The sequence below is a fragment of the Podospora pseudopauciseta genome, chromosome 1, assembly GCF_035222475.1.
Source record: "Podospora pseudopauciseta strain CBS 411.78 chromosome 1, whole genome shotgun sequence".
Taxonomy (NCBI): Eukaryota; Fungi; Ascomycota; class Sordariomycetes; order Sordariales; family Podosporaceae; genus Podospora; species Podospora pseudopauciseta.
Window position 1 is genome coordinate 1,476,899 of NC_085892.1, and position 16,923 is coordinate 1,493,821.

The following is a 16,923-nucleotide window of genomic DNA, read 5'->3' on the forward strand; positions in this document are numbered from 1 at the left end:
GGAAATACTTACAAAAAGCAGACGTAATACCACACAAAATATTCCGCCACAGTCCACATCAAGCGAGCCACCCATGAATCACAAAATCTTTGCCATTAATGTATAGGCAAGAATAGGTCGGGTAATTACCACTCAACTTACGAAGTAGACCGAAAAAGGTTTATTTGATCGTGCTGGTCAAGATGATATGCTGGTGATAAGTAATTTCACATAGCCTTGCCTCTGTCAAGAGCTGTTGTTGTCACCACAACATCCCCTACCTAGGTAGGTACGTAGGTATTCATGTAACTCTCTGCATGCAAACAACAACAACCCCCAAAAAGCCAAATCAATTCTGGGGTTCAAAAACCTGTGTGTAAATAAATATCTGCAAAGAAGTAGACTACTTTTTTTATCTACAACCCAGCCATTCGCTGAAACCCCATAAGAGAAAAACCAAATAATTCGAACAAAAAAACCCACGTATTCCAACAACAAGAACAACAAGGAGCTTGGAGCCCAGAAGCAACAAAAAAAAAAAAAAAAAAAAAACAGCTACCTATCGTCCTCCCCTCTTTCTTATAAAATGTCTTGCCGAAGAATAATGATACCAAGCATGACTCTTCGCTACTCTTATAAACCGTTCCCCTTCTTTTTGCCCAGCTAACCAACCTCTTTTGAAACACAGAATATTGGTATACACCCTCCCCCCCACACCCATGAAAACAATCATTAACAATTAACTATTGTCCCATGCTTTTCGATCCCACACTACTCATCACAACACCCTCCCCTCCAACAACACCCCCTGCTGTTGCCGTCCCCATGTCCATCCTCGAAGTCGCCTCTCTAAGACAACCCCAAAAACTTCCCGCTCTTCTTCTTCCCCAACCCAAACGTAAACCTCTCCATCAAAGCCGGTTTGTGACCGTCCCTGTCCTTCGTGGGACTCCCCCCAAACAACTCGGGTGGCGCCGTGTCCGACCGTGAGGGCCCAACCCCAGGAGAAGAAGAGGAAGAATGCCCGTTTTGTCCCGCAGTCCCATTGCTCCTAACACCATTCAGATAAGGCAAAGCCGGTACAGGAGGCAGCACAGCATCATGGCCACCATTACTCGACGACTCCCCAGCAGCAGTACTAGCCCTGCTCTCCGTCTTGTCGCTCCTGTCACTCCTATCCGCTTTATCGGCATTGTTCTTGTCCTTCTCCTTGTCCTTGTCCCCAGTCTTGAGAAACGCAAGACTCTTCCGTGTCATCGTCTTGCTGTTCCGACCTGCCCGGTTAAAGAACCCCGTTGGGGTGAACTTGTTGTTGCTGTCTTTCTCAACAGAGGGGCTGTCCACAGCAGCAAATGAGTCAGACCCGGTTGTTGTGGCGTCCTTCTTCCGGCGCTTTTCTTCCTCGTCTTCTGTTGTAGAATCGCGGGATTTGTCGAACAGTCTCTCTTTGGCGGCGAGTTTAGCTGCCTCCTTTTCGGCTGCTTTTTCAGCTGCTTTCCGGGCCTTCTCAGCCTTTTCTTGCATCTTTTGCTCCTTTTTGATTTCCTCCTTGGACTTGGCCGGTACGGTTGCTGCCTCGTCGGCTTTGGTCATGACTGCTGATCCCGGTGGTGGGGCGGCGACTAAGGGGTGGCTATAGCCTTCTGGTCCGGCTGGTTGTTTTACTGGCGAGGCCAGTACAGACACTGGGCTTATACTGTCGAGCGGTGCCGACTTTGTCTGCTCCAACGTGGCCAGCGTCTCGTTTTCCTCCAGAGTTGGTAACGGTTGGGTGCTCAGTCTCGTCAGTGGTGGCGGGTGTGTGCCGTTGGTCTGTTCGGCCGTCACTGTGGTTGCTGCGAGATCTGCCGCTTCACTTGCTTCCCGCACTTGATCCAACCCTTCGGCATCCATCTCTTCCCGTACCTTCTCCCACGTGGTCTCTTGGTAAAACAATACATAGGCACATGCCATTCCTGGTTTGTCGCCGAAAAAGTTCTTGACAAAGTGCTTGTCCACCGGTTCAACCATTTCGTCATCAAACAGAAGCCAACCCCGATCCTTGGTTTTGATAACCGACACATAGTGACCGTGATAAGCATTACCGCCGATGTGGATAACAACCGCGTATAACTCATACAGCCGATCCTGGTCTTCGGCGTCGTCTGTAGTGTTGAACATACGGATATGATAAGGGTATACTATCCGGTGGAAGAGCTTCTGTAACCGGCTGTAGTCCTCTGTATACTTGAATCTTTTCAGATGCAATGCCAGAACCTTTGGTAACTTCTTGACCTTCATCCGCTTCTCAGCCTCTTGCAAGCCACCACAATGGTCACAGTGGAACTTGTTACGTTCACACAGCATTTCCTCAGCGGAGAACTTCTGTAGGCATGACGTTACTGATGAGTGTTCCTCGAGATCAATCGATAGATCCAGGAATGTCTCGTCTCGTTGCGAGGCTGCCTCGCAGGTCAAGCATCTGGTCTCGGATGTCAAAACGCCTTCAAATATGTCGTGCACCCACCCGGCCGCTGGAGTTCTTGAATCGATTGCGTTGCTGTTGTGTACTGATGCGGTGTCTGGTGAAGATAGTGGGCCGTCTTTGCCGCTCCCTTCTGCTTGCTCCACCCGCATGCGCTTAGCGTTTGCCTCGACGTTGGCGATAACATCATTCAGGATTAGGCCATAAAATTCGTGGGCGTCCTGGTGCATAGAGTTTCGGAACATCTCATTGTCCCGCTTGAAAATTTCCAGAAACCGCTGGGGGCTTAAAACACCGGTACGAGACTGGCTCTCGATAAGGGCCGTGAATATATCCTTAAGGCCGGTGAATGTGCATTCCTGCATGCCGTATGTATCCGGGTTCTCCTGCGCAAGCTCCAGCACTGGACCCTTGATCATGGCCTGCTTCTTCTTATACTCGGGCGCATCCGGCCTGTCCTCGGGACGCACAGGTGTGACGCCACCGGGCGCAAGCTGCCCGCCTCCCAACACCTGGCGCTGTTTTGCTTGCGCCGAGAGTGCTTTACCCTTTGGGTCTTTTGGATTAGGCTGTACCGGTTCTCGTATTGTCACGTTAACCTTCTTGGGTGCGCCGTTGAGGCCGTTGTTCGGGGGGAGTGAAGGATAGTTGAGGACATTTTCTCGAAAAGGCTCGGAATAGTAGAGTGCCTGTAGTATTGAGTTGCAGTAGCTGTTGAACTGGAGGGTTAGTTGTTGTCTGCAGAATCCCGTCTCCCAACCTGGGCATACCATGTGTTTCCAAACTACAACAAGTCACAGTTGTTAGCTTCATGACATTGATTTTTAACTCGTATGAAGCAAGCCTCACATTTTCCAACCCAAAGAACTTGTCACTTCCATCTGGCCTAATTGCTCCGGCATTCTGGAGAAGCCTTTCCACCGGGGTCAAGTCCAGCGCGGGATCATCCTTTTCTTTTGCCTTTCCCTTTGACGATGTGGTGCTGTCAGACTTGGAGTTTGCCTAGGGCCAGTGTTAGTAACCTAGGTAGAAGACCACCGACATTGAGCATCAGGTTTCACGCAGCAGCGAGCCTAAACAAACACCCGCGCTCGGAACATTTAATCACAGGTGTACATACAGTGCCGGCACCCTTAAGTTTCTGGAAGAACCCCGCCATTGTGAGCGCCGAAAAATGCTAACCCGGCGGCGCGTCACTTGTCAGGCGGGGAGGGTCGGTCGTTATTCGACCGCCGCAGAGCCGTCGTCGTGAGGACGGGGCGGCAGTAGGATCAACCGAATGTGTGTTGACGAGTCTGATATATGTAGGAGCTATGGAACGGACTAGAGCAAAGCTCGACGGGAACGCTCGGAAGACGGATGGCGTATGCGCGTAGGGGTTGCGCAATGGCTTTGGAGTCGCAAGATCGGGCCAATGCCGCAGCGCGTTCTTGCTCGTGTGATCCGAATATGTGTATGCGGTATGCGGTATTCGATATGTTCCTCTTTGATCTTTCGCGTCTGGGTAGATTAAGGGTGGATACGGATACTCGGAAGAAAGATGCGCAGGATCAAGATGCTTGATGCAATCGACAAGGTAAGCTAGCTCTCGGCGCTGCGACCCTTGGACGGTGGCTTATCGATAATGACAATTGGGGCCAAAGAAGGGCTGAGCTTTCGAAACATCCGTCGGACGGAGGTCTGGACAGTTAGGGTGTGGACAGAAGCCAGGAGCTACGGCAGAGGAGATGTCGAGAGAAGGAGCAGTGGACGTTGAGGCGCCTTGGGACATGCAGCTCAACCTGGATGGACAGGTTCCTGTATGTACTTTCCACCCTTACACCACAGTGGGATTATTGCCAAGTACCCGACTGCAACCCAGAGGATCCGGTTCGATTCCAGAAGTAGTTGAGTGCTCGGCGGGGGTGGGGCCACAATGGAGCCCCTCCACAAACAGAGGTTCAAAGGTCCGCCGGGACTCCCCTCACTCACACCACTCCACAGCCTACATTTTCCACCTCTCAACGCCGCCGTCATCGTCACGCTTTCACTTTCTGCCCAGGAATTGTTGGGTCATCAACCACCCAGCTCTAGTAGGTGATGAGAGTGGCACTCCGCGGCAGATGGTGATCAACAAGACAGTCGGCAGAATTACAAAGAATGCCATAGCAATGCACCATATGCACCTCGGGTAGTCTGTTGAGTGGTAACCGAGCTCAGCATCTTCCTGTTTCCGTCGTCTTGTCGAGTCTTCCGAGTCCCGGCAGCTCTGGGGTTCGTCAACGGTTTTTATGTAAAGTCTTGACGTCCGCCAATTCTAGCTGCCAACTCTAATGGAGCCTGCAAGCAGCTGGACTGCCGTTCTTCCTAGTGCCCGCCCTAGCGGATAAAGTGAGGTTTGCCACGATCCACCAAGGTACTGCCATGCTGAATATCCTCAAAATAGACTTCTTCACACTTCTCACCTCACACACTTACAAGACTGTTTACACTGCAACAAGCTTTGTGGCGGCCATCGGTCGTAAGCCGAGTAATCTGTGCAACAGCTAGGCCATCAAAGCTTAGCTACCGGCGCATGACCACAATCAAGCGAACAAGAGACCCTCGACAAGATGCGCCCCTTCCTAGTGTCCTGAACCGACCTGCCGCCCTGCTCCTTTCAGACGTTACATGCCCAACAGTGTGGTTGCAATATAGGTTGGCCACAGGCAAGTCGAAGCGCCAGAAGCTTCCCAGACCGGCTCCAGTGGGACGGAATCGAGTCCCTTGCTTGGTTACTATTCGTCCATAATATTCGGTGGGTTTTAAGGTCATGGATGCCACGCTGACCATCGCGTACAGAAAATGGGAGTGACGGTCAGTCCCCAGGAGAACGGGAGTGTGGGGTAGAATCTAAGACATTGTGGCCTTCCAGACAGTTCGCTTGCGCCGCGTTGAGTTTACCCGTCCTTCTTCCTCAACGGCACGGGAGACGGAATCTCTCGCCCGGGGAACTCATTTCTCTTTATTTCCCTTGGCAATGGATTACCTTGACGATATCGGACCAGCTCTCGATTTGCCTGCTCATGGCGAGTCCAGAATATCTTTGACAATCGTTACTTTCTACAATACTCTTCGACTGATGACGATTTGGCCCCCCCGCGCCCCTCTTGGACCCTTGACTCTTAGATTCGCAATGTAGGCCCGTCTTTGCGGAAGGGTCAACCAACGATTCCTCCCGCGTGGCCGCTTCTTCCTTGGCCCATCCCCTGATCTGTCTGAACCAGTGGGACATGCAGCTCGCATTAGCCCTACACACACTCTTTTCCTCGTACGTCAACCTGTTGATCCTCACTGGTTGGAATCCCGTAGCTGAATACGGCATATGGAGCCGACATAGGCCTCAGGCCACACAGTCCTCACCACCTCCGCCCAGGAGCACAAAACGGCCCCCAAAAAAGCTGCCGTATGACGAAACACTCACCCAACCCGCAGAACTTGTTTTCTTTTTATTTATTGCGCGAGCTCTTACACTACCTTTGATGTTTGAAAAAAGTCCCGGGTAAATACATCCATCCATCAAACACCCCCCTTCTCCCTTTGGTTCCACAACATATAGATCATTTTGCACACGTACACATCCTTTCTTGGTTTTGTCTCACAGAAAGACTGATGACCGAGGAAGTCGCCAGGATGTAGAGCAAAAATAATAAGGGTATGACCACCTGCAGAACAAACGCGAGCAGGCGCACAAATCCCGATGATGATGCATGGTTACGTCAAGGGGATGACAGCCTGTCACGTTTGATTGTAGAAGGACACCTCTTGATAGGTTTGTAGGTATCCGGGGGTTTGGTTCGGAAAGAAGAGGGCGTTAGTATTTGGGGAGTTGGTTGAATGTTGCAGAAGGGGGTTGAATTATGAGAAAGGAAGAAGGTCTCCCAGAAAGAGGGCCGGTGACAGCCGTGGCTCGCTTATGACTTCAGGTAGGCCTGATAGCTATCTGAAAAGTGAAAGTAGTTGCCTCAGCATGGTCCAGAGCTCAGAATGATACAGCAGTGGCAGGCTGGAGTTGAACTGCCTACCGGGCATCTGGGTTCAGACGCATAGCCTAGTCATAGGTAATTCAAGTGCATAGCTGTGTAGACATTCAACCCAGATTCAAGTATGCTTGCTGTAAATCACACGTCCCACAAGAGACCACCACTTATCATGACACTGAACCAATCCGTTAACAACAGCTTACAAGGAAACACAAATTCAAAATAAATATCTATCCCCTTCAATACCTCAAATATCCAATACGCATTCAACATTACTACAAAGTGTTACACGAAAAATCCTTGCTAAACCACAATCCCCGACCCCTCCGTTCCGGTCCTCTGCTCCTCCGTCTCCGTCTCATCCCCCTCATCGTCACTCATAACCCTGCTCTGCGCCTCCTGGTACTCATCCTGCGTCTCCTCCGCCTCCGTCTGCCGATCCTGTTCCTCCTCCTTCTGCTGCTCCTCACCGACGACATAAGCGGGCGCGCCCAGCTCCTCCTCCTGACCACCAACCCAGACCTTGTTGAGCTCCGTCTCAATCTCCTCCCGTCTCTTCTTCCACTTTTCCACCTGAGCTAACCTCTCCCTCAGATCGTGAAGCTCCTTCTCGACAGCCATCTTCTCGCGTTCGGTGCCGATGCGCTGGACCTCCCACTCGTCTCCGCGCTCGCCGAGGCCGAGGACAAGGTTGTAGGTGTGGTATTTCTTAAGCGAAGCGCGGGTGGAGATGGTAATGAGGGCTGGAAAAGGACAAATGTTAGTTGTAGGTAGGGAAAACGGGGGAGAAAAAAAAACTTACTGATACCCTTCTCCTTGCAAGTCTCATACAACAACCCCTCCACATCACTGCTCACCGCGCTCGTCCCCTCATCGATAAACGCATACTGCGGCTCGTGATAGAGCAACCTCGCAATCGCCAACCTCTGCTTCTCACCACCGCTCAGCACATCCTTCCACTCCTTCCTCGTGTCCCACCCCCCCTCTCGATCAGGCAAATACCCCAGCTTCGCCTGCTCAAGCGCCCTCTTGAGATCATACTCATTCTTCCTCTTCTCCCTCATGTCCGCCTCCCCGTCAGGATAAATAACCTGATCTCTCAGCGTCCCGATGCTCAGATACGGCCTCTGAGGCAAAAACATGATCCCATCCTCCCCATTGTTCTTCGGCCTAGACACCAACCCCCGATAAACCGGCCACAACCCCGCAATCACCCTCGCAATAGCCGACTTTCCAATCCCATTCGGCCCCGAAATCAGCAGATGATCCCCCCGCCTCACAATCAAGCTCAAGCTCTCGAGCAACTCCTCACCGCCCTGAGGCCACAACCCGGGAGCCACAATCGGCACATTCTCCAACCTCACCCCATCAAACCCCTTTTGGATCGTCCCCTGCACATCGCTCAGCGAGTACAGCTCGTTCTCCCTCCCGCGAACATAATACGCATTCGCGTGCGCCCTGTGCAGAGTAGAAATAAGCGTGTACACCCGACTGGTATACCCAGCCAGCTCGCTCAGATCCTTGATGCTGTACATCATCCTCCCGCCTGCATCAGCCAGACTCAACATCAACCTCTTATTCGTAATAAAATCCTTCATCCTCTCCCTTTCCCTCCCTCCTTTAACCGCAGTCGCACCGGCAACCTCTGTCGCCCCCCCAAGCCCACCCCAAGCAGGCAGGAAAACAGGCAGTGACGACAAAAGGTAGCCATACGCACTCCAGCTGTACTTGAGAATGAAATCCTCCAAGATGTTGTACCTAATCTTGAGCATGTAAATCCCCTCCATCCAATTCTTCAGACTCTTGAACTCTTTGTTCAAGAACGTCTTCTCCATCTCGGCACCGCCATAAAACGCCACCTCCTCCGCATTGGCGATCAACCTCGCGTGCAGGCTCCTAAAGTCACCCTCTTTCCTGCCCTCGACAGCCTTGAGCTTGCCAAAGGGGGGAGACAACTTCCTGAGGATGGAGGCGGTAAGAAAGTAATTGCTCAACAAACCCGTCAACGCCAACGGGCCGAGCGAGCGGTAGAGCTGGTAGTTGAACACGCAGATGTCAACAAACGGTTTTCCAAGGGAAGAGTACAAGTTTGCGGCAGCGGCGCAGAACTGTGTGAGATCCTGGGTCATGAACTGATCTGCTCCCTGGCCGACGCCTCCGTCGAGGTTGTGGAGCTTGTAGTAGTTTAGATTGTCATTAAGGTACAGGTCGTGAATGTAACGGGTGAGACGGGTGCGGAAGGCGATCGAGACCTTGGATTCAAGATACTTGATCATGGCGTTGGTGTAAGAGGCAAAGCCACCGAGACCGCACCACTTGGCTAGACCGAGGAGGAAGGCTTTCCCGTTTCCTGCCACGAGATCACGGACGATTTCACCGTCTAGGCGGGCGACTACCAGGGAGAGATAGGTGCGCAACATGAGGAACGCGCCGTGGCTGACGAGGAGACCTGCTTCTTTGCTTGTCCAGCGGGGGATCATGATGCTCATGAGACTGAGAAACTGGTGGAGGAAGGCGAGGTTGAGACCCGGTTTGGTTTGTGCTGCCGGGACGTGGCCATCTCCCAACCCAGATACCCTAGGTGGGTTAAGGAACAGTCTGCGATGGGCCTCAAAGGTGAGCGGCTTGGTACTCGAGATGACAACCTTGGAGGTGCCATCCTTGTAAGGAACATAAATGGTGCGAGAACCGTCCTTGTTGTGTAGCCAAGAGTTAGTTCGCACAAGTTTCCTCCCTGTCTCGCGCTCCTCACGCTTGCGTTTCCACTTCCGTCGGGTGCCCTCGCCAGCGAGGATGATGGAGGTGGCGAGAGCGAGGGTGCATAGCAGGCGCGTTGTTTTGGACGTGCTGCGCAGCTTTGTGCGGATGAGTTCGCCGTACTTTTCGACAAAGGTGGCAATGGCCTCCTCGGCGGCCGAGTGCCGGAGGGTTGACTGGACTGCCATGACCGTCGTCGTCGTCGTCTGTTGCACGCGACGAGATCCGAAAAAGGGAGGGGGGCGTGTAGTTTTGTTATTCCTCCCGAGCCTCCGGGCTCAAGCACTCTATTCCATTCGGACCCTTATATACCGCGTCGTTGTTTGTTTATTTGTGATGTGGTGTAGCGGAGATAGTGGTTGGTAAGGAGGCGGAAACCGAGAGCCGTAGGTAGAGTTTTGGGGATAAAACGGCGGGTGGCCGTGGCTTTGGTTTAAACTGTAAAAGAGACACTTGTGTTTGTTGTCGGGCTGTCGAGGTGCGTCGGTCCCGGAGTAAACATCGGGTTAGCAAGCGTTGTGTTGAAGAGGATCGCTTAGAATTGGATGTCGTGTTTCTCTTGTTCTTTCGGTTATGGCTTGTTGTTTGACGCATAAAGAATGGCATGTGAATATCCCGAGGTGTCGCTGCTCCAGCCACAGCATGCTGCGTGCTCAACGTCATCGCCCCCAGGAAGCAAGCCACTGTTCCTGGTCAGGTGCGCCCCCCAGGCGTGCTGCTTGGGGATCTAAGACCCGGCGACCTGCCCAATCCAGTGGGTTTTCCCCGCAATCCTCACTGAAAGGGGCGGGGCATTTACCCACATTTCGCACCGTGCATCAAGATCTTGTTCCGGGCTTTCCAAAGAGTCTTCGATGTATGGAGAGGCCTGTTCCAGGTTGTGGCAAGCACCGCTTCGATCAACCGATATATCAATCGCACAGCAACACAGATATCAGGTTCTTTATATGAATAATTACTTCCAACTCCCCATCTATGTCGAGGCAGGCTCGAGTTTTCTGTGGGCTCAAGGTGGGAATGTACTGCATATGTGGAGAAAGTACTGAAGTCCCCCCGAGCTGTTCAAAGGCTGACAGATCGATCTGAAACGGTAGGTTTTTTTTTTACTTTACATTTTCACATGGGCTTTTCTGCTCTTCCTTGCCTAGGACTCGTGTCCTATTTTTGCTCAAGGCTCTCGGGAGGCGCATAGCAAGTCTCGGGCACCCGTACGGGATGGCACGCCAGCTTCCATCCGGTTCGCCAATCCATTGCAGACCGGAAAGATGTGGTGCGGGGCAGCCAGGCCCGTGAGGCGGCCCTTCAAGATCCGGGTCCGAACTTTCTGTGACGACCCGGCAGTCAGGGACCAGACATCCATGACTGTCACTTCAGAAACAAGAGGCTCTCTGGGAAACCCCAGTGTCTCAATCTCAGCAGCGACAAAAGCAGAGGTGGTGACTGGCTGCGTGGTTGTTCTTCTGGTGCTGACCCGTCACCGTCCCGGGCGGTAACATGGCCAATCACATCGGGCTTGGCCATGGCATCCTCCAACAGCCCAATGTTCTCCAGCATCCCCTGCCGAGGACCGGTCTCGAGCGGGTGCAGCTCCTTTCCAGCAGTCCCCGGCCGAAGCAATGCGGACCGCTCGCACGCCATGACGGGCAAGACGGAGCAGTCGATGTCTTGCGGGGGGTTGCCTGCAGACTCCAGTTCGAGTGTGGAGAGAATGCATATCTCCTGAGGTTCTGACACTGGAACAATTGGGCAATTGGGCGACTGGGCTCTCATGCAGTCACGGAGGGCTGCGACAAATGGCAACGCATGCCCCCAATCAAGCTCAGCCCTGGCAATAAAACGACGCGCTCTGCCAGGTGGCTGCGTATTCGCCTCATCTTTTGATGGTTTTCAGAGAGAATGGTGTTGGATTACAGTCTCCAGTCTCGAAAGGCTTGGAGTGGAAAGGGGCAGAGGAGGGTCCATGATGCCGTGGAACCCTTGACCTATAAAATTGACCATAGCGATGCTGTTGAATGCCGGCGGTCTGCAGCTTGGGCTGCCAGTTGCATTGCCTTGCCATTGCTTGAGAAGCCAAGCGCATGTGTTGCTTCTTTTCCAATTCCTTTTCTTTGGTTCGCACATAGGTCTCCAAGAGCTGCAGTTCTGCACACGACACAACACAACAGCGGGAATCTCACAGCAAACACCAGACAGACAACCTTTCCATCTCAGCACCCACTTTGCCCAGGGCCGGCCAGAAGTTGAACTTCTGTGGGCGGCGGGTCTGGGACGGATTTAAACTAAGCAGAAGTATTGATTGGGTAAAAGTACTTGGCTGCTGCTGGGCCGCGATGAGACGTGTTAGTAGAATGAATGCCCAGACGCCTTGAAACCAGCCAAATGGCAGCTGTTGGCTCTACGCGCCGCGGCAGGTACTATCGCCTGGTAATAGCACGCTATGTGCACCACGTAGCCGCAAAGTTACTGGGCTGGCTGGGTAATTTTCCCTGGGGGCAATCCGCTAATCTTGTCTTGTCCTCCTTGCTCCCCCATCGTTCTCTTGCTGCTGCGCTGCACCCAAGCCATCCCAGAACCAGACCCATCACCTTTAAACTCCATCATCTCGCTTGTCCACCACCACGTCCCTCCTCAGCCGCTGATACGCCCATCCTCTTTTTTCCCCTTCTACCATCCCCAAGGCCATTGTCTGGTCTCCGGCGTGCGATTCTTCCATCTGCGGGCTCCCTTTTGGTCCGACAGCTTCCCTCCTCACCTTCGTCCCTTTTGCCTCGAAACTGCCAGTTCCTTTCGCTCGACAAGAAACACGCCCAGTTGTGTGCTCGGTCCCTTTCCCGATCGGCCTTGTCTGCGCGCCAATTTCCCGTCTGCACTGACCGTCACATCACGGTTCGCATCGTCCTTCTCGCGACTTTCTTTCTTCATAGCTGTATTCTTCACCGCAGAGCTTCGCGTGCTCCATTCGCACCAACCAGCAGCAACGGCTTCTTCGACAGTTATTAGGCAAAGGTGGTTCGGGACGAGCGAAGTGGCCTCGAAGGGCCATACTCCGCTGAGATAGGGGCTGGGTCGCGCCGAGTGTTCCTTGGATCCGATCTTTGAATCTTAAAGGTGGGTGGGTGATTACATGCGACCGCGTTTGGGGACCTTTTTGGCTTTGGGTGGCTGTGCGGTGATGGGGAGCTTTGGTGCTCGGCGGTCAATTCGACTAGGTTGTTGACCTGCCGTGTCCCATTGCAGCGCCCAACAACACGCCAAACACGCCATCGCGCCCCAGAGCTCAGATCCGACAATGCGCGGTCTCGAGTCGGCTGCAGTGAATTGAAGGGCCAGTGCTAACTACTGCAATGGATAGGTTCTAACTCGTCTTCATATATCTTGCACACAAAAATGGCTTGGGGCACTGAAGAGAGGGTGCCAGCGGCCCCTGGGAGTTCCAAGGAGAAGGACACGCTATCAGCCGAGGATGGGAAGAAGGGTCGGGGTCTTTTGCCCGTGCCATCACGGTCATCGTCTCAAAGAGCTTCACCGACGGCTACTGGCCTGAGCGGCGCAACTGCGAGCGACCCCAGAGATAGCATCGGCGGACATTCCAAGGAATCCAAAGGCAGTATGTTGGGCCAAAACCGCAATGGAAGCGCATCTAGTAACCGTTTAGGCATGGTAACAGGGCCGACAGCCACTCCGGGACAGTCTGAGCCAAACTCTCCGGCAGCTCCCTCTCATAAAAAGAAGAAGGGCGGATTCTTGGCCATCTTTGGATGCTGTGGTGTTCCGGACAACGCCAATGGGCTGGAGGCTGAGGCCCCCCATCGTCTCGACAAGATCCCCGCTCGACCTGCCACAGCCAGCCGGCGAACAGCCACGCCATCGGGAGAGCAACCATCTGGGAGCAAGACGCAGCTGTCTGAGAAGGAGCCCGGTCAGCAAGCACCACAGTCGGCTGCGCAGCCCCAGAAGAACGGGAAGCGGATCTCTGGTGCTAGCACTCAGGATCAATCTACAGTGGGTGATCGCGATGGCGAGTCGAAGCAGACGACGCTTGTCGGCGCAGGATCCGGCAACCCATCCATCTCGGTGGACCCCCCACACAGCGTTACGAGCGCCGACGAGACGATTCACGAGAATGCTTCTGAAAAGGATGCAGAAGGTGATGTTTCTATGCCCGACGCTGACAACTCAAGGCAACAGAACGCCCAGGGATCCGTAAACAACGCGGACGAGCAGCTTCCCAAGGTTCCTCCACCGCCCCCAGGGCCTGTGCCGGCAGTGCCGAATGCGCCAACATCCACGTCAGTGGAAAACCCAGCTGTGTTTGCGTCTGAGCAGCAGCAGGAGAGATGGCTTCTGCCTCCCCAAAGGCCAGAGCACAAGGGCAGAAAATGCCTTGTTCTTGATCTGGATGAGACGCTTGTCCACAGCTCGTTTAAGGTAAGACCTTGTGTCCCATGAACTACTGGTGGCAATATTCTAATGATCACCAGATCCTCAACCAAGCCGACTTCACGATACCTGTCGAGATCGAGGGCAACTTCCATAACGTCTACGTAATCAAGCGACCGGGAGTCGACCAGTTCATGAAGAGGGTTGGCGAGCTCTACGAGGTTGTTGTCTTTACAGCCTCCGTGTCTAAGGTATGGATGGAGTTCCAGGTCACCGTTGAACGCTCGCATCTGACAAGAAAATAGTATGGCGACCCGCTACTCGACCAGCTGGACATCCACAACGTCGTCCACCATCGCCTCTTCCGCGAGAGTTGCTACAATCACCAGGGCAACTACGTCAAGGACTTGTCGCAAGTTGGCCGTGACCTCAAGGACACCATCATCATTGACAACTCGCCGACTTCGTACATCTTTCACCCTCAACACGCCGTCCCGATTAGCAGTTGGTTCTCGGATGCCCACGATAACGAATTGCTGGATTTAATTCCAGTCCTCGAAGACCTTGCCACTCCCAATGTACGAGATGTCAGCCTGGTCCTCGATGTCACTCTTTAAGACGAATTTTCCTTTTCATAGCCGATACCCTTTCATTCTACTACACGTTATTCCTCGGGCCAGCAAAAAAAATGGCGTCGATACGCCGGTACTGTCTAATCTTCACAACAATTCAACGTGACGGGTTCACTGAGAAACCCGTCACGACCTTTCAGGGGCCTTGTTTAGACCGGCGAGGCAGAAACCAAACTTGGGGCAGAGAGCCGTACCCTACTTGAAGCGTTTTACTTCGTTTTCTTGAGCTACACTTCTGGTCGCAGGAGGAGGAGGCGGAAGTGGGTAGTCAAGTGGATGGTCTGGCTCTGTCTCCAAGTTTGCTATACAAAAATCGGGAACGCTTCTTTCTTGGGGTGGTGGAGTTTGTTGGTTATAAGTCCGGGTGACGGTTTCGACCCAGTGTTTTCTTTTCTCGCGTTTTTTTCTCTTTGTCTTTTTCCTTTTTTTTTCTCTCTCGCGGAGCGGGGTGGAGAGGGGAATCTGTTGCCGTTGTTGGGTTTAGCAGGCCAAGCTGGGAAATCGAAGGGAAGAGGGGGGAAGAGAAGAGACCAGCATTGTCAGATATCAAGCCTTTTTTTGGTTGTTTTTTTTTCTTTTTTTTTTCCTCGCTTTTGGTTTCTTTCTTATGTCAATTTTTCTAAAGAACACCACCACCACACACCAACCACACCAATCAATTGACTATACATAAACGAACTGAGATCAAAGGAGAGGGTGTGTTTTTGCTGCTCTGCTTCTTTTGTTTTTCACACAGTACACATCTCCAGCCCAGTTCCATATCACGCATACTACAACTATACCATCATACTTTAGTACCCTACTTGCTCCTCACTATATTCTGTAGTTGGGATCTGTTGATTCGTCTGATGTAGTTTTGGGTTTTGTCTTCTTGGGGGGTATTTGTTGCGCATTGTGCTCTTTTTGTTATTATACCTCCACTTGGGTAGCTCGGAGGACGGCTGGTGGGGAGGCATAGAGAGAGCCTCTAGAAAGAGAGGGAAGGTCAAGGGTCCCTGAGGGGATATATACTGATGAGCAGGACGTGGGGAGCTGGGCATTCTGGTAGGGATAGTGGTTATAAATGAGCTTTGAGAGGAATATAGTTGGAACTGGCAGCCATGCTTTGCTCTTGTTGATTACTCACATTTCGATCCAGTGCGGTCTACAACCTGAGATGATTCCAACTTGCGATCCAAGATCACCCACACCAGACACCCACTAGAACTGTATCAGTCAGATTATCTTTAATTCATCACTCTCTCATGTAAGAGCAACTTGAGGTTAAATCCACTGATTGACCTTGCACTGGCCTGTGCGCCACTCCCCGCCAAGCCCCTGCAGTCCCCACGGTCCCCTGCACTCTTTCCAAACCGTGGCCTCAATTGACGCGCACGGGCCAGGCTGTAGCAATTAGGGGACAGATCGGGCGACGTGCTCGCTAGGACAGCTTGGTGCTGTTGCTTGCTGGCCAATTTCACCAACCGCGACGACTTTTGACTTTCTCTTTTTTCTTCGTCATCAACCACCACCACCACTACTCATCACCACAATTACCGTCGACGCCTTTTCTTTCGGCCTTTTCGACGTTTTCGATTGATTTTCTACCAAGTTTAATCCCACACACCACACCACACCACACCACACCAACAATGGTACCTCCCTCCCCATCCCCCATCACCACCACCCCCAATGAAGATGATGACGATACTAAACAAGAAATAGTCCTCCCCCCGCGCCTCCTCCCCCTCCTCTCCCACAGGCGGCCCAGCAGGCGTCGCAACCGGCGCCCGCCCGTCTTCCCCCCCCCCTCCAGGAGGCGCCCGCACCGCCATCCGCCGCCGTGCTGCTGCCGACCAAAAGGAGAAGATCGCCAATGCCAGACCCAACAGCACCCGCGCTGCGGGCGCGGGAGGCTCGAGCAGCACCATGCTGAGGCTGTATACCGACGAGAGCCCCGGGCTCAAGGTTGATCCGGTTGTTGTGCTGGTGTTGAGCTTGGTGTTTATTTTTAGTGTGGTTGCTTTGCATAGTGAGTTTTTTCTTTTTTTGTTCGTATGAGGGGTGGTGGAAGGGGGAACTTGGGACTGGTGTTTTGGATGTGGGATTTTGGCTGACAACAAGGGGAATAGTTATCGCCAAGATTACGAGGAAATTCTCGAGCTAATTTCCTGACACCTCACTCGATGACGCCAACGATGATCTGAGGATACGAGATGAAGAGGGACGGTGGGTCAGCTGGCGGCTTGGGTATCATGAAGACGAAAGGCTCACGGAACAGGGACTCCAAGGGTGGTGTTTAGGAAGAGAAATATTTCTTAATCCATCATGAGGATTGAAAATCACTGGGCCAAAAAGGGTGGTGAACTTGGGGATGGTGGGTGACAATTTTGTTTTTGGCGGCGTTCACAACATACATTACATATACCTAGGGAACGCGGGGAAGGGGAGGAAGAGAAAGATAATGGGCCGAACGGATGGTGGGATGGCCAAAAGGCATCTTGTTTTAGTCTTTTCGTGGATGTGTTTTTTTTTTTTTTGCAAATTTGTACAATGTGAATTTGTTTATAAGTGGCTGAATGATGGACCTTGTTCTGTTGTGAATGCCATTTAGATGATGTTGCTCTTGGCTTGTGAACATGGTTGCTTGTGCTGGGAGATAAGCAGGTTCCATATGAGGCTATCGTTGGGAGAAGCCTCGGGACAAAATCAATAACGGTGATTGTACAAA

The 16,923-nt window shown here is 52.6% G+C and overlaps 6 protein-coding genes across 6 annotated transcripts; 4 read left to right on the forward strand and 2 right to left on the reverse strand.

Annotated features, from left to right (window-relative positions):
* Positions 1-828: 828 nt before the first annotated feature.
* Positions 829-4,275, reverse strand: QC763_103850 (uncharacterized protein; the record flags this gene model as incomplete). The annotated part of the gene is made up of 4 exons (XM_062906954.1): positions 3,564-4,275; positions 3,293-3,445; positions 3,214-3,227; positions 829-3,154 (listed from the first exon to the last, which is right to left on the reverse strand). The coding sequence occupies exons 1-4, from the start codon at positions 3,600-3,602 to the stop codon at positions 829-831; spliced, it is 2,532 nt and encodes an 843-aa protein (XP_062769854.1). The 5' UTR covers positions 3,603-4,275.
* A 722-nt stretch (positions 4,276-4,997) lies between these two features.
* QC763_103853 (uncharacterized protein) lies at positions 4,998-5,213 on the forward strand (the record flags this gene model as incomplete). Its single annotated transcript, XM_062906955.1, has 1 exon — positions 4,998-5,213. One exon carries the CDS (start codon positions 4,998-5,000, stop codon positions 5,211-5,213), a length of 216 nt encoding a protein of 71 aa, XP_062769855.1.
* Positions 5,214-5,694: 481 nt separating this feature from the next.
* Positions 5,695-5,967, forward strand: QC763_103855 (uncharacterized protein; the record flags this gene model as incomplete). The annotated part of the gene is made up of 2 exons (XM_062906956.1): positions 5,695-5,732; positions 5,802-5,967. The coding sequence occupies 2 exons, from the start codon at positions 5,695-5,697 to the stop codon at positions 5,965-5,967; spliced, it is 204 nt and encodes a 67-aa protein (XP_062769856.1).
* Positions 5,968-6,660: 693 nt separating this feature from the next.
* Positions 6,661-10,224, reverse strand: PXA1 (ATP-binding cassette long-chain fatty acid transporter pxa1). The gene is made up of 2 exons (XM_062906957.1): positions 7,247-10,224; positions 6,661-7,187 (listed from the first exon to the last, which is right to left on the reverse strand). The coding sequence occupies exons 1-2, from the start codon at positions 9,387-9,389 to the stop codon at positions 6,748-6,750; spliced, it is 2,583 nt and encodes an 860-aa protein (XP_062769857.1). The 5' UTR covers positions 9,390-10,224; the 3' UTR covers positions 6,661-6,747.
* A 1,094-nt stretch (positions 10,225-11,318) lies between these two features.
* Positions 11,319-15,310, forward strand: QC763_103870 (uncharacterized protein). Its single transcript, XM_062906958.1, has 5 exons — positions 11,319-12,309; positions 12,554-12,808; positions 12,869-13,629; positions 13,683-13,832; positions 13,887-15,310. The coding sequence occupies exons 2-5, from the start codon at positions 12,589-12,591 to the stop codon at positions 14,196-14,198; spliced, it is 1,443 nt and encodes a 480-aa protein (XP_062769858.1). The 5' UTR covers positions 11,319-12,309; positions 12,554-12,588; the 3' UTR covers positions 14,199-15,310.
* A 127-nt stretch (positions 15,311-15,437) lies between these two features.
* Positions 15,438-16,697, forward strand: SBH1 (Arf guanine nucleotide exchange factor sbh1). The gene is made up of 3 exons (XM_062906959.1): positions 15,438-15,847; positions 15,918-16,224; positions 16,325-16,697. The coding sequence occupies exons 1-3, from the start codon at positions 15,845-15,847 to the stop codon at positions 16,357-16,359; spliced, it is 345 nt and encodes a 114-aa protein (XP_062769859.1). The 5' UTR covers positions 15,438-15,844; the 3' UTR covers positions 16,360-16,697.
* Positions 16,698-16,923: the final 226 nt, after the last annotated feature.